The sequence below is a fragment of the Octodon degus genome, unplaced genomic scaffold (genome assembly GCF_000260255.1).
Source record: "Octodon degus isolate 3935 unplaced genomic scaffold, OctDeg1.0 scaffold00170, whole genome shotgun sequence".
Taxonomy (NCBI): domain Eukaryota; kingdom Metazoa; phylum Chordata; class Mammalia; order Rodentia; family Octodontidae; genus Octodon; species Octodon degus.
Genome location: NW_004524746.1, coordinates 5,439,083 through 5,463,946, shown reverse-complemented (window position 1 = coordinate 5,463,946; position 24,864 = coordinate 5,439,083). Strand labels below are relative to the sequence as shown.

At 35.9% G+C, this 24,864-nt stretch overlaps 2 protein-coding genes across 2 annotated transcripts in view; both read right to left on the bottom strand.

Annotated features, from left to right (window-relative positions):
• Positions 1-23,532, bottom strand: Spam1 (sperm adhesion molecule 1). The gene is made up of 6 exons (XM_023703428.1): positions 23,433-23,532; positions 17,598-17,676; positions 9,651-9,701; positions 5,143-6,292; positions 4,328-4,420; positions 1-649 (listed from the first exon to the last, which is right to left on the bottom strand). Exons 4-6 carry the CDS (start codon positions 6,094-6,096, stop codon positions 98-100), a joined length of 1,599 nt encoding a protein of 532 aa, XP_023559196.1. The 5' UTR covers positions 6,097-6,292; positions 9,651-9,701; positions 17,598-17,676; positions 23,433-23,532; the 3' UTR covers positions 1-97.
• LOC101587909 (hyaluronidase-4) overlaps positions 21,041-24,864 on the bottom strand; it is a 48,597-nt gene continuing 44,773 nt past the window's right edge. The window contains exons 5-6 of the mRNA XM_004643324.1: positions 22,350-22,373; positions 21,041-21,273 (exon numbers count right to left, since the gene is read on the bottom strand). Coding sequence (XP_004643381.1) covers positions 21,041-21,273; positions 22,350-22,373 — 257 coding nt within the window. The remainder of the gene's footprint in view (positions 21,274-22,349; positions 22,374-24,864) is intronic.

Genomic DNA, 24,864 nt, shown 5'->3' with positions numbered 1-24,864 from the left:
TGTCTTCCATAGAAAAATGTATATTGTTTCAAAAATCCAAAGGATCTTGATCGTGTGTAAGATGATGTTCAATTTTGTAGTTTTGAGTTGTCTAAGCCTATAGCAAGTATTTCCAGTGCTGTGAAAACAGACAGAGAATTAAGAGGCACCAACTGAGATCTCGTGGGCACAGTGTGGCAGACGATGTGGTGTCCCAGACGTTGCTTTCACTTCCAGAGGTATCATCTGTGGGGGGAGGCTCATCATCACTGTCATCATCGCTGTCATCAGCACTGGTCTGAAAGTCTAACAGCGCATCTATACAAACATTATTAACAGTACACACATTAATAGAGCCAACATTTTCGACATCAAGTCTATCCTTACAAGGCACATTGCTATAACAGCTGCATTGAAAATTTTTGGAAAATTCTTGCAGGTCTTCAAGTGAAGGTTTGCCATGTACCACAAACTTTCCATTTGGATCAAGTTCAATATTAAAATTCGCTGGGTTTAGGTGAAGGTAGGTACTTGTATCCCAGTTTTTCCTTACGCAAACTCCTTGCTCCTTGCAAAGCACTTGGCTACACATTCTGGCTGCAAGAGTGACGTTGATTATGTAAGGTGTGAGTGTATTCTTCATGTAATTTTCTAGTTCCAGGCAAGATTTCTGAAAAATTATAAAATGTTGAAAATATCAGTGCATAAATGCACTAAATTACTTATTGAAATAATCAATCATTAAAGAAAAAACAATGGGCACACAAAAAGTTAGGAACTATGAACATTTTTAAACTTTAACAATCAAAATTGTTCTGTTTTTTCTAACACTGCTTCACATCTCACATCATGCCACCAAATAATCTATAAATTGAGGCTTAGCACACTCTGATCTGATCTTCTGCAATCATTTATGTATCAATCAAGGGAACAGATTGGTCCAGCTGTTAGAATACAGCGTCTAGGGTCTATTTCCTCTGATTGATTTCCGGGTTTAATTGATGATGAGCTATGTAAATTTAGGAACCACTCAAAGCTTCTAATCTTAGTTTTCTACCTGGGTGACCTCAGCAAATCAATTAATTTGGTTATGCTTCTATCTCATCTCTTGTGCAGTAAGGATAATTTTGGAGCCTACATTTTTGCCAGGCAAAAAATGCAAAAGATACAATGAATACAAAAATGTTTTTGATACAGGGCCTAGCATAACTTCTGTAAACCCTCAACAAATTAAAAATAAATATAGTAAGCATTGCATACATCAGACAAGCTTAAACAGGATTGAAAATAATTCTAAGTCAATTGTTTAACACAGAGAGGCTCCAACTGAGTATACACTAAAGGTTAAGTATAATAAAATCATGTATGAATAATGGCAGCTTGTTCATAAATGTGGCAAATATTCTAGATGAATAATTGAATAATTAATGCTGATGCTTGTATGTTTTGAAAAAACAATACTGTGCTTTGAAAAACATTAAGGACAGTTTAGCAGCTCAGCTGAGTCGGCTGGCTGTTCTGACCTCTCTGCAGAGGTGGGGCTGGCGATTCAAGGACTGAAACGGTTCTCCTGTGTTCTAGTTCTGCCTTCCCTGAGGTGATGCCATCTACCATTGCCATAATAATGGCATCCCAAAGATGCTTGTCCATGCCGTTCACCCCTGGGAGCTGTGGTTCTGTTAGCTTACATGGTAAAGGAAGTAAGTGTGTATGGTTGAGGACATGTACATGAGAAGGGAAGGTTATCCTGAAAGATAATCTCTAAGTGCAAAAACATTTCCAGTTGGGTGAGAAAAATAAGATGAAGAAGGAGAAGGGATTCAAAGTGTAAGAGGGACCTAATGCACAATTCTTAATTTTGAAAATAGAAAAGAAGGGCCAGGAGTTAAAGAACATGGGGCCCTCCAAAAGATAGAAATGAACTTCAACAACCAACGAGATAATAGAGATCCCTTTGCTCCAAACACAAGAAATTGAATCCAAATGAGCAAGTAAGGAATGTCTCTTAGACAGGAATGCAGCCTTCTGACAACCTTAAATTTAGCCCATTGAACCCCATGTTGGACCCTTTAGCTACAGAAGTATGTAAATATATGTAAATATATTAACATATATGTATATTTAAGTCACTAAGTTTATTTTTGCTTTTATGGAAGCAATAGAAAACTAAAACAATTTGTCCTCTTAATCTTCAGAGGCTTTGCACTGAATATGAAATAAAATTGAACTTCTCTTGACTTGCATGCAGCAGTCTGCCACTATATAACCCTTCTTACCTCTTGGACAACACTCTTACACTCACACTCCTTAGACATAGTAGGTGTTGCACTAGCAAACCAGGTTCATCTTACCTTTTTTTAATTTTTAATTTTTTGGCACAACTGGGGATTGAACGCAGGCCCTTGCACTTGCCAGGGAAGTGCTTATTCTACTGAGCCATCTCCCAGCCCCCCAGGTTCATTTTAAACAACACTACACTGCCCTCAGCTAGGAATACTTTTCCCTTCAATTTTTAACATGGTTCACTCCATGTTGCTATTCATATTTAAATAGACAGTGACCTCTCAGATATAATAGCTTTCTTATCAATTTGCAACTCTAATGCCCTGTATAGTAATTATCAAATCCAATATTCCCCTTATTTATGCATTTTTCTAAGGACTAATAAGTTCTAAAACCGCATTGAGTTTACTTCTTTTTTATTATTAATTTTATTGCAAAACACATAGCAATGAGACAATTTCAAAACCAATTAATAGGACAGTTTCAATAATTAATACATTGCCAATACAAAGACCACAATATGCATTGAGTTTGTCAGTATTCTTCAACATTGCATTCCTAACCAAGAGGAGCATTTATAGCAAGTTCTCAAGACTTATTATAAGTTGCTTTCTAAATCCTCAGTTGTAACAGTTTTGTTTGGCATAGTCAAAACAAAAAAGATAAAGACATGAAAATCACTTAAGAATCATTAACCTACATAAAATACAGTCTATGGAAAGACCTAATAGTTTCTATGTTATTGATAAGGTCTGGCATTTAACATTGAATATCACAATGTAAATACTTCCACCATGGCCTAATTCATGCTATCAGTATGACCCCATTGAATGAAAAATTGAGAATTAGGTACATCATCAATATACAGTATGGTAGTATGATGTCTGTAGCAATCATTATATAATATTTTTTATTTATAAAGATACAATAGATATAAATAACCTGAAAAAGTATAATAAAATGAAAGTAATGGATATATTTTGAGTATTATCTTTGCTTTTACACACTATGTATTTTTGTATGCTTTGATGATTAAATCTTTAGTAAAGGCTAAAATGGCTCACAAAATTCCTGAATATTTAATATTCACATCTCACAAGCTTGGGGTCAATAGAACTGGCTCCATCACATTTTTAGATCTAATTAAAAAATAGTTGACAGAAACGGCTCACTTAGCTCTTGCTCCATTAGCTGCAGAAGAGCCTGCAATTACCCATTTCTCAATTTCTCAAGCAGAGGCCACATAAAAAGCGATCCATGGGTCTATTGCCTAATTCGTTCCTCACCAGAGTGAGGTGAAATTCTCAGTTTGTTCTTTTGTTTTTTAAGGAAGCAGCATAGAACACTTATGAATGCTTCCATTACAGAATTTATAGCACCCTTGAGAAAGCAGTTTATGGTTTTGGAAAAATAACTAGTAAAAATTGAGCACACACTCATGAGAATTATAATTTTAAGATAATTTTCTTACATGAAATCTTAAAGTTATATAATTTACCCAGAACTTATATTTTCTGTTCATTCTCTTTTGAATTGGCAATCAAGCCAGAGATAACACAAGCACACAAAATTGGAAGAAGGTACATGATTACCAAAAAGAATTTCACAGATATGACTGGCGTGTGTGTGTGTGTGTGTGTGTGTGTGTGTGTGTGTGTGCGGTACCAGGGGATTGAACTCAGGACCTTGTGCTTGCCAGGGGAAAGAGGTGGGGAAAAGACCTGGAGAATTAAGTAGTGAAAATAGAGAGATATTTATTCTCTGACATCAAAAATCATTTAAGAAAACTAAGATTGTGGATACTGTGTGTTACTTGTAAGCCATGTGGCCTAGAGAATTGCAATTTATTTCACTGGATTTCTGACTCCTCCCTGGAAAGTAAGTACAATATTTTCTGCCTTACACCTGAGCCAAACAAATTCGAAGTATTTTTGTGCAGTCAATATTAGTTCTACACCTACCACTATGTACCAAGCATAGTACTTATTTTCTTATTTACCACTAAGATAATTTCAGAAACATTAAAGGTAGATACTTTCATCTATTTCCTACCAGTTGAACTTACCATACTTCGTGCTAAACTAAGACTTCCCCATATTATTATTCCAGAGACACCTAGGGGAACAGTTTCGCCAATTGTATTCACAAGATCATCCTGGCAAATGTGATAGAAAATTAGCATATGGGAATAAAATGAAAGTCTTATACATAGAACTACAATACCAAAGCTAAGCAATTTGATCCAACAATAATAATTTGACTCTTTCTACACTATTTCTACTTTTAAATAACCCTTTTCCTTGCTATAAAAATATAGAGACTATAAGTGCTTTTGTTAATCCTTTAAACAAGAAAGACCACAAAAGGAAAAGGAAATGGAGCTAATGAATTTCATATGTTGCCTAATTCTTCATAGCTGTTAAAAGATTATATGATTACATTAGCGATTAAAATTTTAACTTAAAATAATAATGACACAGAACTACTTGTGTTCACTTTCCTAAGTGATATTAAAAGCTAAATTTCACTCGCATCAAAATAGTATTAAAGGGCCAGCCAAAAAGCTTGGCCAATTAAAGCGCCCGCAAGCAGGCGCAGGGGCCCAGGGTTCCATTCTGGGCCTGCCATGCCGGCCCCGCCCCCAGAGCCCTCTGAGAGGGCAATTGAGACTGGGCATGGAGGCATGTGCCTGTAATCCCAGCTCTTGGGAGGCTGTAAACAGGCGGATCACTACAAGTCTGATCATCTAGTAGTGAGACGCTGAACGCCCTATAGACCCTTCCCTAAAATACAGGGGGGAAAAAAAAGTAGTATTAAATTCCATTGAACATTATTTGTGGACATTATTTTCCAGTTGTCATACTTTAATTTACTTACCATCTCAAGGAATATAGTAGTTTGATCACTAAAAACCAGGCGGATATATACAAAGATAGGAAGTGGATTTCTAGCATTAGAGAGTTTCGAAACCCTAATGGACTCCTGCACACGACTACGGACGTAGAGTGCGCCGTTTGGAGATGACTTTAAGCGGCTGGTCAGATAAACAGATGGGAAAAGAGCAGTACTTTCTCTCCACAACCAGATGAGGCCATCGTTTCTTTGCTTTTCTATATCAGGGCAATGACCATTGTAATTGGGTTTAGTGTAATGAGTGTTGTAGCAATCAGGGAAAAGATAATAACCCCATAAACTATTGGGCCGAAGTGTTTTCCCCAATTTTAAAGTTTCTAGCATGAAATCCCTCCCTGTCCTCTCAAATTCTGCCTTGGCGAGTGCTGTAGCATATGAGAGATTAAATTGTGGGTTTTGTTGCTGAACCAACTCAATAGACTTATTCCGGTAAATATCCTTAGGTTTCCAGTTTCTTGCCCAGGTGGGCCTCCACTCTTCCCAGTCGATGATAGCCAAGCCCACACTGTCTGTGGGCATGTAAAACAGGATGTCTTGCCTGGCTTTATCCAAATGGTTTTGTAAGTTCATCAGCTGGGGGAGTCCACCATGCTCAATTGCACCTGTGTGGTGATCGATGTAAGGATAGTAGCCAAGTCTATCAACGTAATATAGTGTGATACTTTGCCCTGTGACATTTTTTCGGGGAGATCCTATTATAGAGAACAGGCTCATATCTAGTGGTTGATTAGACACTCCCGTACAAAATTCAGTTGGGGCATTCCAGACCCAGAGCAGAGGCACATTTGGGATAAGTGGGGGTGCCCGATTATCCAGAGACAGGCAACATGGAATTAGAAGGAAAAGGAATGCTATCTGCAGCGCTTCACTGCACTCAACAAAACTCCCCATAGAGCTGTGTTTGAAAGTTAGCACTCCCATTAGAAAGAGTAACAGTTATGAAAAACACTTTTGCTTCTTATACTGATTTTTCCAGTATTTGCAGCACCATATGAGCCCAAAAGAAGTGTAGTAAGAATATGGCCACTTTGGTGGACAAAGAGTGTAATAACTCTGTTATTTTAAAATACTATTCTTCTTGTTTTGTAATTCAGGAATGCGTTAGAAGTTGCACCATCTGTAACGGAAAAGAACAGAGAATACTGTCACACCGCATTGCTGACCCAAGGCTGCAAGCATCACCAATTTCACAACTTTATGTTCAGAGAATGGAACTCAATTTTAAAAAACAGAATAACCACTATTGTGTTTAAGTCTATTGAAGTATTTCTTTTTGCTTGTGTATGCTACAGCTTATATTATGGTTAACATTTGTCTCACCTTTTGAAATCATTACTGACCTTGCAGTGAGGTGGATGTGATTAATTTTCCTTTTGCCTTCCCAGGTGTGCAAAAAGAGATACCAAACAATGCCTTAGAGAAAGCTCAATGAATAAAAACAAATTCCTGGTTGAACTTACTATTGTTTGCTGGTAAATGAAAGATCATTTTATAATGGTACACAAAATATTAAAAAGTAACTTGTCATAGAATTGTAAAATTTTGTTTTATGATTTTTTTCTTTTCCCCCTCCCCACATTACACATGACAGTAAGAGAAAAGTCACTTTTTCCAGAGTTAGGAATAACTCAAAAGTTTGGTTGAAACTATTGAAGTGATCAGAAGATGTTACCAAATAACAAGTTCAAGCGGTCTTTGGAACATTGTTCAGTCAAGCTCGTGCAGTAATATACTTTCATACTTAAAGTTAATAAAAACATTTCACTACTTTATATCTCCTACTAAAAGAACTGGTTCACCTGGCAAGTGCAGAGTCCTGAGTCCAACCCCTGGTACCACCAATAGATAGATAGATAGATAGATAGATAGATAGATAGATAGATAGATAGATAGAAATAACTGGCTCTATGGTAAGCCTGGCCTTTTAGTGGTGTTTGATAACTGAGACTATATTGTTCTTCTGATTGACATATATTAAAGTGTTACAGCAAATTTTGTGGAAGAGTAAAATGTTTGGGCCAAACACATGAAATTAAAGCATCTATTATGGAAGTATCTATTGTTAGCTTGTAAAATTTACCTATAGAAAGACGTAAATTTTTAAGAAGTAAATGTTTTAGTTTTAAAGAGAAACAAAAACCTTTCTGTTTAAATAGATTTCAGCACTATACAGCTGTGTGAAGTTATAAGAGAATCATGTCATTCTTGGCAGTGTCGCCCTCACTATAACAAATTGTCTATCCATTCTGCATTGATGAAGAATACTCTAAAAAGTACACCATAATAAATATAAACTGAGGGACCTGGGGAGATAGCTCAGTGGAGTAAGTGCTTGCCTGGCAAGTGCAAGGTCCTGAGTTCAATCCCTGGTACCACCAATAAATACATAAATAAATAAGTAAAAATTGAATTTTAAGAGACATTTGCAGTGTCATGCTTAACATAATGGATTTTTTTTTCTTTAATGTTCAGAACAAGATAAAGTAGCTACAGATTTTAAAAGTTTAAATTATTATAAATATCCTTATTTAAGGGCTGACCAGATAGCTCAGCAAATTAAAGCACCTGCTTAGGCAGATACAGGGACTGAGGGCTCGATCCCCGGGCCTGCTGTGCCTGCCCCAGCCCCAGGGCACTCTGAGACAGCGATTGAGACTGGGCATGGTGATGCATACCCAGTGGTTGGGAGGCTGAAAACAGGAGAATCACTTGAGTCTGATCTGTGTAGTGAGACCCTGAACACCTGTACTAAATACATTTTTAAAAAACAGCTAGTTTTTATAATTATCCTTATTTAGGACCTATGACATTTTTATCTAAAGGTATTTTAAGGAAAAAAATAATTTCCTTTAAATATTAGCTACCGACACCACAGACTTACATGGCAGGAAGTAGGACAAGGAACTGTAATAAAGGATTGACTCTCCCTCAGTCTCAAGGAAATATTTTAAGCTTATGAAAATTAACATTCAAATCCAAGTAACACAGAATCACATAAGAAAGTGTGACTTTTTAAGGCAAAATAAGCCTGTTTGTAAGATTTGTCCTTTCTCCCTCTTTAAAGGGGCACTATTGTCTTTCAAGACCAACTTGAGACATTTTTAGGTAAATGAATGCACTTCAAGTGGAATGAATGAGACAGGCATATTTTTGTACCCCTTTTTTTCTCTTATATAAGAAGTGCAAAGGATTAATAAGGACCAAAATGGATGATAGGTATCAGAAAGTACCAAAAATAAAATGTGTAAGAGGGAACAGGAACAAGAACAAGAAAAAAGAGAATAGAAGGAGACATAGAAACAAAACTTTTGTAAATAAGGCGGGGAAGAAAGGTTGAAGGCAAGGGTGGAGAATGGGACAAAAGGAAGAATCAAAATATATTATGTACAGGTACAAGTTTCCTATGGTGAAGGTGAATGTGATTAATTTTTGAAAGAAAGAAAATTCAATGGATGAAATCTCTGTCCTCCCTCCCTCTCCTCCATTTTCTCTCTCCATTTCTGTCCTCTCCTCTCTCTTCTTCTCCCCTCCCCTCCCCTCCTCTCCTCTCCTCTCTTCTGTCCTCCTGTTCTGTCTTTTTCCTGTCTGTCTGTCTGTCCGTCCGTCCGTCCGTCTCTCTCTCTCTCTCTCTCTCTCTCTCTCTCTCTCACACACACACACACACACACACACACACACACATCTTCCCCTCCCCAGCCCTCCCTCTTTCTCACACTTAGGACTGAATCCAAGGCTTATCCCTGAGTTACAACCCTAGTTCTCCACCCACTTGTTTTATTGTGAAACAGCATCTTACTAAGTTGTTAAATTGCCAAGTTATCCAGGTTGGACTCAAACTTATGATTCCTCTGCTTCAGCCTGTAAGAGTGTTTCAGTCATGAGTTTGGGCCACCATGCCTGGGAACAAGTCTTTAAATCTCTGGGAAAAGCCTCAGCACAGAGAAATGGAACTAATCCAGATGCTTGCATCTACAGTGTCATCTTCCTTGGATTTGAAGAAACTATTAGGAAAAACTTGACTACTTTAACCCCAGATAACATCTTATCCTAGCATCCCTAATCTGAGAATAAAAACACAAAATACTCCAAACTCTGAAACTTTTTTTTTGCATCTATTTAAAACCAACACCATGAAATTTTGTTTCATGTACAAAATTTTAAAAATATTTCATAAACTTAGCCCCAGGCTATTTGTACCAACTGTATATGTAGCATAAATTTCACATTTGTTGGTGACCATCCCCAAGATACTGAATTATGTGTATGCAAGCATTCCAAAATGTTACAAAAATCCTGATATCTGAGACTTCGGGATCCACGCATTTCAATTAAGAATACTCAACCTGTATTCTTAAGATCTACACTCGATTTATACCTATTAAAGTCCCCTCACGTCCTTTCCCATGATGTGGATATTGTTCCTTTTAGAACCCTGGCTACGTCCTGATGTCCTCAACCCCCAAAATGGTACTTACCCAGAAATCTGCTTTCTTTCCAAGTAAAACCACTTCTCTTGTCTTCAGTACCTTCAAGGAGAGAGACAGGCTAGTATGAATGTCTTCTTAAAGGCTCACACAACAATTGCATCCCCTTAAATTGTTGGGTTCTTTTTCCTTTTAAAAATAAATTTAGAAACTACTGAGCTGAGTATATTTAAAATCCTACTTAGATTAAACTCTTACACCTGTTTAATAAAATTTGATCACTGGGACACATGATAGTTAAAACTTTGAACCACTAATCTTTTGTCTGAGAAAGTCAGGAATTATTTTGTAATAAAAATTATATGGTTATGTGTAGAAACTTCCATATGTAGTGGTCATTGCTATGCATTATAAGTCTATAAAACAAGAAAATATTTTTTAAAACTTCAATAAAGACATATAAAAAGTAATGTCAATTCTCAGTGATTGAGGTGCTTAAATACAAGGAAATTATGCAGTACCACGACCAATTGTAAAACTAAGGAAGCAATATGTGAGGCAGTTTTCATTTTTTGTGTGTGTGTAAGGATACTTTTTAAACTACTATGTCAGATAAAGTAAGAATATACACTATAAGTTGATTTTTATGAAACATGTAAGCTCATGCTTAAAGAATTAAAGAAAATTCAGGTCTGTATAAAAAAGTATTCCTATCTCCTGATCATTCAGTATATTTTTTGATCTCCTAATCTTTTTCCATCCAATGATGAAGCAATTTCTCAAGAAGAGGGCAAAATTTTGAAATTTAATTTTTAAAATTAGTTTGCCAATAAAACAGACCTCAGGATCAGAGGAGCATATTAGAAGGTGCAGACACAACTGCAAACACACTCAGCCACCTTATCTTTGATAAAGGGTTCAAACCTGTTCACTATAAAAAAGGTAGCCATTTTAATAAATGGTGCTAGAAAAACTGGTTGTCTACATGCCTAAGACTAAAACTAGACCAATGTCTATCACCATGCACTAACTTAAATTCAAAATCGATCAAAGATCTAAATATCAAAACAAAAACACTGAATCTACTGGAAGAGAAAGTAGGTATAAATCTTGAAGACATAGGCATAGGCAGAGAGTTCATGAACAAAACCCAAACTGCATGGGAAATACTCCAAAGGATCAACAACTGGGATCACATTTTCTTAAAAAGCTTTTATACATCAAAAGGAATCAACAGATTGAAGAGATAGCCCATAGAGTGGGAAAATATTATAGCCAGTTGCCCCTCAGACAAAGGACTTCTATCTAGAACATATAAAAAATTGAAAAAGCCCTCCAAATTTAAGGATCCAAACAAAAAATGGGCATCTTAGAAGAGTTACACACATGCAGTGAAGAAATACAGATAACAAATAAATACATGAAAAAATGTTTAACATTATTGGTAATTTAAGAGATTCAAATTAAAACAACACTGAGATTCCATCTCACCCCAGAAAGAATGGTTACAATCCAGAAATCAACCAATAACAAATGCTGGACAGGCTGTAGGGGAGAAGGAACCCTTCTCCACTGTTGGCAGGAGTGTAGACCGGTACAACAACTGTAAAAATCAGTGTACAGTTCTTTTAAAAATTAGGATTAGAGGCCCCATTCAACCAGCTATTCATTTCTGGATATTTTCTCAGAAGAATTAAAAACTTCCTACAAGGGTGACATGTGTGTGCCCATGTTGATAGCAACACAATTTGTCATAGCCAAATCTTGGGAGCAACCTAAATGCCTATCACCCAACGAATGAATAAAACAGGCAGTATTTTTATAAAATAGAGAACTACTCAGCTATGATGAAGGATAAATGTGAAGATTTTATCAGTAGATGGATAAGATTTGTGAACATATTTATGAGTGTAATAAATCAATCTCAAATGTGTAAACATTGCATTGTCTCCCTAATGTAAGAAGCTGAAAGAGTAAAAATCCAAAATATAGAATAGATACTGGAAAATGGGAAGAAACTGTCCAAAAGGAAAGAAAAATTAGAATGGAGGAAAGAAGAAAAGAAGAAAAGGATATATATATACATATGAAAAACAAATACAAATTTACATATTTATGGAAAAGTTTATGTATGTATGTTAGTTAAGAGAGTTATACTACTAATTGTTATTAGTTCATTGAAAAGAAAGATTCATTGCTTATATCTTTTGGTCAGTTTTTCATTCCCAACCTTATAATCTGAGCAACTGCTTTGAAGATAGCAATAAACGATGTACTAACCTTTGTTACTCTCCTACTACCTTATATTGAAATTTTGTATCATTTTTAGTGGTTTTTCTTCTTTAAAATAAAAATAATTTAGGGCCAGTCAAATAGCTCAGCAGATTAAAGTACCTGCTTAGGCAGATTCAGGGGTCAGAGGTTCAATCCCTGGCCTGCTATGCCAGCCCTACCCCTGGGCATGCAGAGACAGCGACTAAGACTGGGTGTGGTGGCACGTGCCTGTAATCCCAGAACTTGGTAAAAGGAAAACAGGCGAATCACTCAAGTCCGATCTGTGTAGTGAGACCCTGTAGTCCCTGTAGACCCTGCACTAAATACCAAAATAATAATAATAATAATAATAATAATAATAATAATTAGTCTTCCAGAGCAAATTTGAGACTTATTTCCTTCATCTGGGAAAAGAAAATGACCCTAAACCTCCATTGGCTTTATCCATCAAGCTGCCTGCACAAGGGGCTCTTGTTTTATTTATTATTTTTTTTTTGGAAGAGGAGCAATAAGAGAATTTTTTTCCAAATAAATTTTATTGTGTATATTTAAGGAATACAAAGTGATGTCTGTTACAGAAAGTTTTAGATTTTTGAGGTAAGGAGAAGTGAATTGGAGAGAAAAAAACAAAAGTCCAATTTCTTGGCTTAATTCTTTACTCTTGTCTTCACAACAAATGCTTTATCTCTGTAACAAGTGCTTTCTAGAGACTCACAATGAACAGGATTTGCAGTCAGGCCACCGACTCTTGAAGCTGTCCTTTTGACTGCTCTCATCTACACACCCATCACTTTAGTGGAATTGAGAATGGGATTCAGTTACAATAGGCTGGCTTAAGTCATTGAAGACTTCTGGTTTAATATACTAATGGAGAAATTTTCATAAATACAAGCAAATACAGATAAAATCAAGATTACAATATTTGAAAGAAAAGCATAACTTTACTACTCAGTGGGGGAGGTTATAAGATCACAATCATTCATAGGCACCTGCTTAGTCTCCATTAGGGATGGCACCCAGAACAAGATCATGGTAAAAGTACAGTTATAATACTGAACAAATATCCCCTCAACCTCAGGAATCCTCAAGGTACTGAAGGTAACGAATGCATAAACATTATCACTATAAATACTGTAAGAATCATTCTTTAAAATGAAAAGTGACAAAATTCCTTCTAAGCAGCAGGCCCTAAATGTATTGTCCTTGTGATACTAATCCCACTCACTGCAAAGTATATTGTGCATAATTTCAACACAAGGGCTGATATCTTCCTCTATTACAAGTTACAAGGTATATAAGCTCAGAGTTTTGAACAGTTTTTGAGATATCACTACAAAAGCAAATGTAGGAAATGTATAAGTTTCTGCTCTTAAAGCAAAAAGTTCCCTGTGTCCTCAGGGGGAAAAGGAGCAGTTAGGCAAGACTTTCTAGAAAACTTCTTCTTAAAATATCATAGTTTATAAATAAGTTGACCAAAAATAAATATCAAAACTAAATTCAACAAGAGAAGTTAATATCACTGGAAGTGGCAGTTGATTAACTTTCTTTCTCTTTAGCCTTTATTCTTTGGTTCCTTTCACCTTTCATTTAACTTTCTGTCACCTCAACTATGTTTTGATCAGGTGGAGATCCTTAAAGCTAAAGGAATTGCTACTCTTTAGTGTGCATGTGTTTGGTGTTCTGTCACCAGCAAATCAAGCACATAGACTACATAAGAGCAGAAAAGATGGGTAGGTCGGAAGTTGCTGCAGTCTATTTAGCTGTGCAGTAATTGACCTGTTGAGTGAGAAATGCAGCTTCTTGCCCATCTGAGACTTCTTCCTTCACAGTGTCCCATTACGATGAGACAGGGAAAATTCACGAGTGAGCCTGATGTGTGAGTGCATTTGTGGGTAGTTGGTGCTCAGAGAAAATTAGCAAGGATGGTAAACGGACATAAGAACGCCACACATTTTTACTAGTATATGAAGTATGTTTAAGACTCCAAGGGTAAAACACATTTCTACTACAACTGTTTGGATTATTAAGCGTTTTCTTAAGTTAAAGACAGATTTCTGTAGTGTAATACAGATGAAGAATGAAATTTAAGGCATTGAATTCAAGGAGCTACAACATATACTATAAAAATAAAAGCAATTTCTCCTTAGGAAATTAGTAAGTTCAAGTTCCTTTAGTTCTTCTGCCCTAAGCTGAAAAAGGAGAGAGAGAAAAAACTGTCAAATGAATAAAAAAATTCCGCAAAACAGCCTAAAAAGTCAAATATTATTTAATTGTTGTGGTGGAACATAGAATATAATTCACATATGTTCAATTTATGCTGCAAGTTTGAGCTGTTGCATGCTGATATAATTAGAAAGCTAGCCAAGGAGCTAAAAAAAATCACAATCTGATGACACAACTTTTCAAAGTTGAATTTTTAAGCAAATTATATATGTTATAAAAATATTCATCATTGGTATTAAGAATGCATGCCAGATCAATGTCAGAGGTGTTTTATTAAAGACACTGGTCTTGTACTTGGACGATAATTCATTTTGAAAGAATGTGGGGGGCTGGGTAGATAGCTCGGGCACCAGGGAGCTAGCTCAGTAGAATAAACACCTGCCTGGCAAGCTCAGTGTCCTGAGTTCAATCCCTGGTACCACAAAAAAAAAAAGGAATGTGAATGACATTCCATGTCTAAAATCTTTGTTGATCTCAAAGGTGATAAGAATACAAAATAGACCTTTCGTTGTAGGATTAGGTCATTGTTCTACTTTCAAAGGTGCCCACTCTTCCTCAGTGGAAAGAGCAACACTTGCAAATGAAGACATTCAAACACAGCCTACAGCTCACTCATCAGAAGCCACCACTCAACACAGAAACAACAATGAACAGCTGGACAGTAAAGTGGTAAAAACAGATTTTATTCATAAAAATTATTGTGATAGAGAAAACAAAACCTCTGCAAAGAATTGTAGCAACAGAAGCTAGGATCTTGCACTAAGCTGCATTCCTAGATTGTTGGCTGTCTTTCATTATTTTGAGACAGGGTCACATCAAGTGACTATGTTGGCAGTATAGGCTAAGACTTCCAGATCTGCAGCTTCAACCTCCCATGGTGCTGTCACGCCCAGGTCCCGTGTATCATTCCCTAAGTCATTTGTGCTCTTACAACAAAATATCATAGACTAGATAAAATAGAAACAATAAAAATATATTTATTTATGAGAATTCCAAGATAAAAGTGAAGACTGGTTTGATTTCTGATTTAGGTCTTCCTCCTCAAAGACTACACAGCAACCCCAGGTGATGAGAGGGTTAAATGGGCTCCCTGAAGTTCTGGCTTCATTTAGCAGGGTGCTAATCTTGAGATGCTCTGACTTCATGATTTATTCACTTCCACAAAGGCCCCACCTCTTAATGTTATTACACTGGAGACTAAGTATCGACATAGGAATTTGGAGAGGTCATGAGCATTCACATCATTTTAAACATGATCAAGAGTTAAAGTTCAAAAATTGACTAGTACCATCCTTAGCAAACAACAGCTACTTTTGATTTTACATGATTATGTCAATGTGAAGATTTGTCTTAGTAGCTGCAGCCTGGAAGGGGTTTAAGCTGTTAAATTATTTGTTCTAATCTAATGTTAGTTATTTGCTCAGGACTGTCCCAACTACTACCATTCTCGCTAGCTAATGGAGCAACATTAAAGGAGGTTGGAATGTTTGCATCAGGAATCAGCTCTAGAGACACTTATGGGTGTCCTACTGTACAAGGACTTTTCTCCTCTTATTTGACATTTACTTTAAGTTGTTTATTCTTTCGTAACTGAATTTTCCATTTATCTCTCCAGGGCCATGTAAGGAGGTGACAGAAAAGGAGACCCAATCTAGAAGAGGAAGAGGAGCTTTTATTTCTATTTTGCCCCATTATGCAAGAGCTAGAAGATCCAAATTATTCAATCATTAGTTATCACTTATCCCTTTAAAAATATATCAGTAACACATAACCTAACTCCTGATAATTCTGTGATAATATGTGGAAAAAATAACTATGAAATATTTTTATTATAAAAGTAGATATAAAGAACAATTCAATTTCTCAGACTACTAATATGATTAAATATTGATTATAATTGCTCATTTTTATGGTTCATCTCATTAAAGAGATGATTATGGATCACAGCAATAACCTAAGTCTCCTATAAAGATTGTAGGTCAATGAAAAAGAGAGATGGGCATAAAAAAGTCATACTTAGTAAAATTAATTTCAAATTATAGAAACTCAGTAAAAATAATATATGAGTCTCTCCATATCTGTAGTTTTGTTTTACATAGTTTGAATTACCCATGATCTAAAAAGGTTAAGTGAACAATTTCAGAAATAATTCACATATTCTGAATAATTTTATATACTATATTGCTAAAACTGTCCTGATAGTCTATGTAGCTGTTAATCTCTTGCTGTGCCTATTTCATAATTAAACTTTATCACAGATATATATATATATATATATATATATATATATATATATGAAGAAAAATAGTATGTATTGGATTTAGTACTATCAAGGGTTTCGGATATTTAGAATATTTTGGAACACATCCATCAGAGATAAATGGGAAGCTATTGCATTTACAATTAAATTTCCCTTTAATCTTTATTATAACTTTGCCTCTACAGAGAGCACAGTCTTTGTGCAGAAGGGAAAGTAGGAAGGCCAAGTCTCCCCTTGGGGTGGGAGGTGGTCATCTGGCCCACACTCAGGCCACCTCTACCCAAAACGTGTTTGGACAAAATCTTACCCAACATGTTGGAGAATTCTCAAGCTATTACTTCAGCTGTTCTACATAATTTTGGCACAATGAAGAGTAATTGTAAATGTAATGATGTAAAGAGTGATGGTAGTCATATACCTAACAGGTTTTATTTTTTTTAAATTGAAGGTCATAACTTATTAGTGACCTACCACTACAAATCAATTGGCATGATAAACATTTTTAAATGAGCAAAATAGACAATAGCAGAATATGATATAATCAGTACAGGAAACACAAGAGTACCATGGCATGTAGTAAGGGTCAGTTTTTGAGTGTCAGGAAAATAAAGAAACAAAGTACTTTATCTGTTTTTCCCTCTCTTCTCCTATACTGCCAACCAGTGTACAAGACTTTTGTAACTTCAAAGGTATGGGGTTATCTTTCCACCTGTAAGCAAACAATTCTCAGTGAACACCAGCTGAGTGTCCTCAAATCTAATCTAATTCTGATGCTAACTTCTGGGAGCAGATATCACAGATTGGGGGCTTGGTTCCCAAGACTCCACCTACTGGTTCACGTGGAAGACACTGGCCACAGGTTGATTTGCCTATACTCTGACTATTTATAAATTTGGGTTTCCATAACTGCCTTTTTCATTGTCATTAATTTGTTTGAACAGTTCATAGAACTCAAGAAAATACATTTACCAGTTCATGATAATGTAGCAAATACAAGATGCAGATGCAACAGCAGCCTGGGTAAGGTCTGGAAAATGGGTGCCGAGCGTCTACATTTTCTCCAGATGACATCTTCCAAGCATCTCTGATGTTCAGTTACCTGGAAGCTCTCTGCACTCTTGTCCTTTGGTGATTTTATATCACTGCATAACCGTAACTAAAGCATCACCAACTATGCCAATATGTCATTGAACAAATAGGGTATGGTCTCATGTCAATGGGAAGGAAAAACAAAAACTCACCTAGAGAGAAGTATTCACTTCAGCAGTTATCCCAGGTCTCTCTTCTCAGCCTTCCTCCATACAATGGGAAAGGATGTATCTGCAAAGAGGAGAGTTTTATAACCTACCATCTGACAAGGGGATAGGACATCTCTGCAAAGAGGATCTTATGACCTAACATATGATAAGAATCATACAACCAGACCACAGAAGGCCAAAGAACCAGGAAGGAGAAACTCTAAGTTCCATGGCTTATCTTGGGAAGGGAATTGTAGCCAGGAACTGTGAATGAAAGCCCAAATTTATATATCATAGTATGATAGTCATATATTTGTATGCATATCTACTAACAATGTACAATACTTAAATTTACTGCAAGATGAACAAATCACTTTGGTACACTAAAACTCTGGAGTATGACACACATGAGTTTTGAATGCCAAAAGTAGCTACTTCCTAATTAACTGGGCTTTGGCATATTACTTGATTTCTGTAGCAAACAGGGCATAACACGAATCCTATCATAAAGGTGCATTACTGTGGGGGTATAATGTCCAGAATTACTCTTCACAATGAAGTAGACCCTTGTTTTACAGAGGTCCACTTAAAGATCCACTTTAATTTGGTCTCAAGAGCTAATTGGAACACAGGTTGTTAATTGAAGGCTCAGGCTCCTTCCTCTACACAACCTTCAAATTCTCTGTCCTGTACAGAAGCAAATTTCAGTGTCCCAACAGACATCGGCCAAGATTTCTCAATGAATCCCATTCAGGAAAGGATGTTGTAATGCTCCTTCCAAAACTCTTTAAGAGTTAAATCTGTTTCTGAGACCATCTGGAAAGACAAGTGGCTGGTTTGGATCATAATTCAAAACTTTGATTGTAAGCTAAAACTAAAATTCATAACCCAAATTGGTCTAGGCAGGTCATAACTTGAGGGTCCACTATACTTCTAATGATAAATTATTAATTTTAATATTGTGAATTTTATTATATTAAGCAATGAATACTTAACAGGAAAAAAATAGAAAACAACACTGAATTTTTAAATATTGTTTATTTAAAAGCATAAAAATTTTCAATATTGACTGGCTTTTGATGTACAAAGTCTTAAAAAGAACAAAGGAAATTACTATATAAATTACAATTAAAATGCCAGTAGAATGCTACAAAAATAATCTTTACTTCAGTTATCACATCTAAGGTAGTCTTCACACTTGACAACAGCAAGTTCCATACACACATATCGCTTATACAGACAGCACATGTGTTTTGCTTTCCTTGCATTTTTGTTGGAAGTGATTGATCACCCAGTAGTCTTGTTGTTTTGTCAAGAGGTTATTATCATATTGTATGGTGTCTAGTTAATAGGAACATAGAATAAAGTATTAAATTCCTAGTATGTATTACACCTTTGGAATAAAGATGAATACTCTCACATTAGTTGTATACTTGCTTACAAAACCTAAAAGATAACGTCAGAAATAAATCACTATATGAACAACAATGAAAACACCAATAGAATTCTGTTATGCCACTCATGGTTAGGATTAAGTAAAGTACAACCACTGGCCAGTGCTTTGGGGTTTGAATGACATCATAGTTGTTGCATAACTCATCAATAACATCTACTCCACCTTTGTTTTTGTTGTAAAAAGTTACTATCTCAGGCTTTGGTCTTGCTGAGGTTTCCCTATCAATAATTCCATCATGTTGCAATGTTGACATCAGAGGTGCTAGTTTGTTTTTCTTTTCCATATACAAGGCCAATGACATTTATTTCTGAAATCCAAAGATTTTACCATACAATTATCCGTTTTGAAGTTGCAACATTTCTTTTGGAATTTCTCCTTTGTTCCTGCATACAGTTCCTGTACTGGCCAATTTGTGCTCTTTTAGCAAACACAGCATCAACTGGAAACTGCTAAACCAATTGGCAAATGTCATATTCCTATCAGTTCGTGAGATGGTAGTGACAAGTCTGTTCACATCATCACTTGATTTTTTACTACATGAATAAGCAACTGTTGGTTGAGTTCCAGGATAAACTTCTAAATTGAAAGCATAAGTAGGATCTGCATGTACAAGAGCATAAATGCTTATGCCATATTTTTAAATTTTTTTATTAATTTTATTGAGAAACAAATAACAATGAAACAAATACTAATCAGTTTCAAAACCAATTAGTAGGATAGTTTCAATAATTATTACATTGCATATTGTTGTCTTCATAGTGGTTATTCACAGTACAAGATGCATGCATGATATCCTGTCCAACTGCTATGAGTACAAATGTTTCTTCTCATTGAATTAAGAGAAAGCAGCTGCATATCTAACCTAACTATCTTGCATGTACAGATAAATAAAAATGGTCCTTTATTTGTATCCCCTTTTTTGTTCAGTTTTGTCAGAGAAGGGTATTCCATTGCCATTTAAATATTGTAGGAGGGTGAATTTGTAAAATAATCCAATACAGTCCAGTAGTCCATAATAGTAGTGGGTTTTCTGTAAGACTGGCAATGTCAGAAGCTGTAGACTTGAGCCTTTTACAGCTCAGCATGTTAATATGGCTTTACTTATACCTCGTTTTTATACTTTTCTACTGGTTGGTTAAGACCAAGATAAAGCAAGACCTATATAACAAGAAATGTAACTTTTGTATTTGCCAAGGTCAGTGAAATCCCCTCAGGATTTAACCTGAAGCCCTGTACTGAAGTTTGTAGATCCTTTGTCAGTGTCAGCCATGTGACTGAGTCATGGCCATTGCTTGGCCAATTTGCTCTCTGTGAAAGCCTGAGAGAATGTTCTCACCCTGTCCCAAATTTATGCCACATTTTGAAAGGTTCTTTTTTTTTAATATACACCCTCAAGCCACAGTGACCATGAAATGCTGCAAGATGTTTATCAATAGTCACAGTTCAAGTGGTGTGTAAATTGTTTGACAATTATTCACAAATCTCTCCAACAATGAGTGGATAGCAGCCAGATTATCAGCTTTTCTTTTTCTTTTTTGGTGTGTAGTTTTATCATCAAACCTTAGGCAATTTTAAAAGAAACTAAATCTCAGTATATCTCCTCAGTATTATTCTGCAAATGTCAAGTCCACACCCATCACTTTTCAATAAGTCTTTTACATTCCTGCAATGGGCATAAAAAAGCCCTGCTAAGTACTGTAGACTTATGAATGCTTTTAGTTCAGCTAGTAAGGTTTAATAATGAATAAATTTTTAGCATAAATCTGCATTCAGAACATTTTACTTGTATTTCAGCATTTTTGTACTTTACAGTGTCTTGTAGCATTTCATCTGTTACAATGTCCAACATTGAGTGGTGGTGCTGGCATTCTGTCCAATAGGTTTCATCCCTGCTAAGATCGTCACTATATTTTTGAACCTAGTTCTAACATTGGGTCATTCCATTTGGTTCCAAGGCCATTTTGTAACACTTTGGGTAACAGATATGTACTCACAGTGCTATATCTTCATCATCCAACTCAAGGAGGTCCACATTCTTTTTGTCTGTATCAATTGATTCTTGCTTCATTTCACTGTCACAGGATCTGTGACTCACATGGTCAATCTCAAAGTCATTAACATCTTCACCTTCCATGCATGAGCGATATGATGATGTACTTTTGACCTCTTTCAAAACTTGCAAATCTAGTTTATCATGTACCATGGTGCTGAATTGGGCTATGTCTACCAGAAAAAATCAAAATAAACCCACATTCCATTGTAGTAAACTACATGTTTACATAGCAGAAGAATGGCGTGGGTGTACTTTATCCCCTATGATTCCCAGGTAAACATATACAAAACCTGTTATACAGAGCATAAATGTGGGTTAAAAATTCTATTTGACACTTTGCACAGGTACACACACCATGCAGTTCATCATAATGTATGGGTCTGTTGTTACAAAATACTAACATAATAAAATAGCACAATACCTGTGAAGGAGATTAAAGAATGCCGTCTAAAATTTACTGCTTTTGTATATTAGTTATTTTGAACTAAAGATGATGGGAAAATGGCAGATATAGGAAAGATACTCTGACTTTCCCAAAAAATACAGTATTCTTCCTGTAGAGCATACTATGAAGAGTACAGTACTCTTATGACTGAAGACTAACAGCTGATGCTGAAGTATTTGAAAAAAAAAAAAAGAAAAAAAGCTACTAAAATAACCCTTTTCTTCCATCGGTTTCTTTCATATATGTTAGTCACTTTTCCACAAATTAGTCTTTCTAGAAGCTCAATTAATTTTCCTTTATATTATTTCTCTTCCGACTTATTAATTGTTCTGTTCTCACCATTCTTGATGCACCTTTGAAGTCTCTCATGCCAGTGACGTTATCCAGAAACCTGTAACTTTACCATCTTCCAGTAGTTTTATTGCCAATGAGCACACAAATGAAGCCTATTACAGGCTCTTCACCTTATTACTAAAATTGCTGTTTTGTTTTATTAGTCAGCACATGCAAGGAGACTGACAACATATCCCCTAAGAACAAAACAAAACAAAACAAAACAAAAAACTGAAGATGTTGCTAAATATGTTGTTGAAAATAGATTGCTTTTCCATTCTTTCTCCAGTTTATTTATTTAATTCATTTATTTTCTGAAGCAAGATTTTACTATGCAGTTCAGGCTGGCCTTGAACTTGCTGTATTAGTACAGGCTGCCTCAGCCTCCCAAGTGAGTGCTGGCATTATAGGCACACACCATCACACCTGGCATGTCAATCAATTTATAAACTTGCTGTTACTCCTTACCGATATTACTGACAGTCAGGAAATCTGGAAAAAGTAAATATGTAAGTGAGTCAAGCAATCATTAGATCCTCTACACATTGTGCCGAACAGAATTCAGTCTGCTTTCTTTAATCTTTTGGGTTATATTTATCTCCCATCAGATGTGTCATACATTTAATGTATAGGGACATTGAGGAACTGAAAGGAAATCAATTCTGCTCTAACATTTACAAAACTTCAGAACCAATAATTTACCAGATTTTTTTAGGTAATTTATGCATCTATTTGAGGGCATACCCTCAGGGACTGCCCTCACAGTGGTCCACATGGATTTCACAGACTTACCTTCAAGAAGGTTTTTGGGTTACCTCAACTCTTTGATTGTTATCTGCATGTGTAGTGCTATCTGCATGTGTAGTGTGTAGAGATATGCCATCTACTTAGATGTATCACCACACCAGGGACAAAATAGTTGTGGCTTATTTTAGCATTCTTTTGTAGATTGACTCATACTAAAGTCATTTTTTAGCAGAAATAAACCACTTGCTCAGAAAAATTCTGTATTATTTTTTTAAAATTTTATACCTTATGCCATACTTAATCATCAGAATAAGTAGAACATAAAAACATAAATGTAAAACAATTTTAGAAGAAAAACTTGTCAGGAAGCTAGACTTAAGAATGGCTCAAAGTTTTACCTTTGGCCCTTATAAAATATAAACTCCAAATAAGAGAAATAAATTAAAATTTTTGAAATAGTTTTTGTGTACCAACTATCATCTCTAAATTTTCCATTCTTTTTTTTTAATTTTCCATTCTTGTGAAAGTGGATGTTATAATGTCTTACATAAAAAAATATTATGCTATGACTTGCTATGTACAATAAATAGTTGGAGGACACCATCCAGCACAAAAGGTACAGCCTCCATTGACTGATAAGCTTTGCCATTTCTTTCAACCAAGCTATAAACATATCTCAAGTCTTTTTGGTGGAGGTACTGGGAATCAACTCACAACCTCACGCTTTCCAGGCAAGCACTGTGCTGCTGATCCATATCCCAGGCCCTCTCATCAGGATGTTTAGAACAAAGTGTATACCATTACCTTGCTGGGAAAGACTTTATGGTGTGCTGCTAACCATCTACATCCATTAAAATCGAAAAAATCTTCCTGGATTCATGAGAGCTGCATCAAGCTACACATCCTCAGAAATGGAAAAACAGTCCAACAGGCAGTCTCACAGTAAGGATCTCAGAGACAATCCAAAGCTTCTAGAAGTTTATGACATCACAAAGCTTTTGCCAAGATCACAGATCAACAAACTTTGCTTCCAGCTTTAAAAAAAAGCCCTGTATTTTCCCCATTTATTGAAAAGCTGAGTGGAAATCCCTTCTATCAGTATCCTATTCTGCCTCTGTTCCTTCTCAGTAGAACTCTCTTTCAAACTTGTCTCATCATGGTTTTTCTTAATAAAGAAGGAACACATTTGACATTTCCTTACACAAGTTTTCCAACCTTTGACATGTTAACTAATCTATATGATTGCTAGATATGTCAGTACCAGCTTGTATGCAAAGGTCTAAGCTATTTTTCATTCCTGCCAGTGTGAGTACATGGTAGACTCCTTGTGGAAGATGGGAGGGTGGGACATTTAACCTCTACATTTCCTTCTATTAAGCCTGGATAGGGAAAAACCTCTATGAAAGTTCAAGTCCTATTTCTTGCTCAGAAAAGTCACTAGAAGGGAAGTTTTCCTTTGTATTGAATACAGCCAGATACTGAATCCTTTCTTGTCAGTAAATCATGACAATTTTGCAATTAAGGCCTGCGATTTGATTCCTCAGGTAGTAACTCAAACCTTTCACAGAGATCACGAATGTTTCTCACAGTATTTTATGTTATAAGCTTCTATCAAATCTTCACACATTTTGGCTGGTTCAAGAAGAGCTGAGCACAACATGAGCTACCTCAACTGCTCCTCTGATTAGGATGTCTAAAAGGTTTTACATTTAGATAAAAAGTTGAGGGTAGCCTGGTTAGGTGATTAAACGAACACAGTTGTAAAGGCCAGAAGTCACACCCACTGTGTCAAAAATTTCACAACATGAGCAAGTTTTCCAAACTGACAAGGGACACATAGAAAACAGAGGTGTGCAAATGGCAACAAGGAACTAAAGAACTGGAGGTGTCTTTCTTACTTTGAACAATATTGGTTTTTATACTTCTTGAGGCTACAAGCTATATAAAGAATGCCTATTTAAATGGTGAAGGCAGTGGGAGCTCAGATACCTAGCTCCTTTGGTCACCACATGATTGTCCATCTTAGACGCTTACCAAATTATCTTCTCAGCTCCTTCATTCATAAAGTGATGGCTCATGAACACATCAGACAAGACTGAATAAAAAAATGTACTTAACTATTGCCTCTCCAACTCTGTTGTGAAACTATGACTTGGAAAAATTGATCCTAAGAGTTCAAAATCACTGTGAAAATTTTGGAAGCACTCCAATCAGAAGTCAATATATTTGCCTGTAT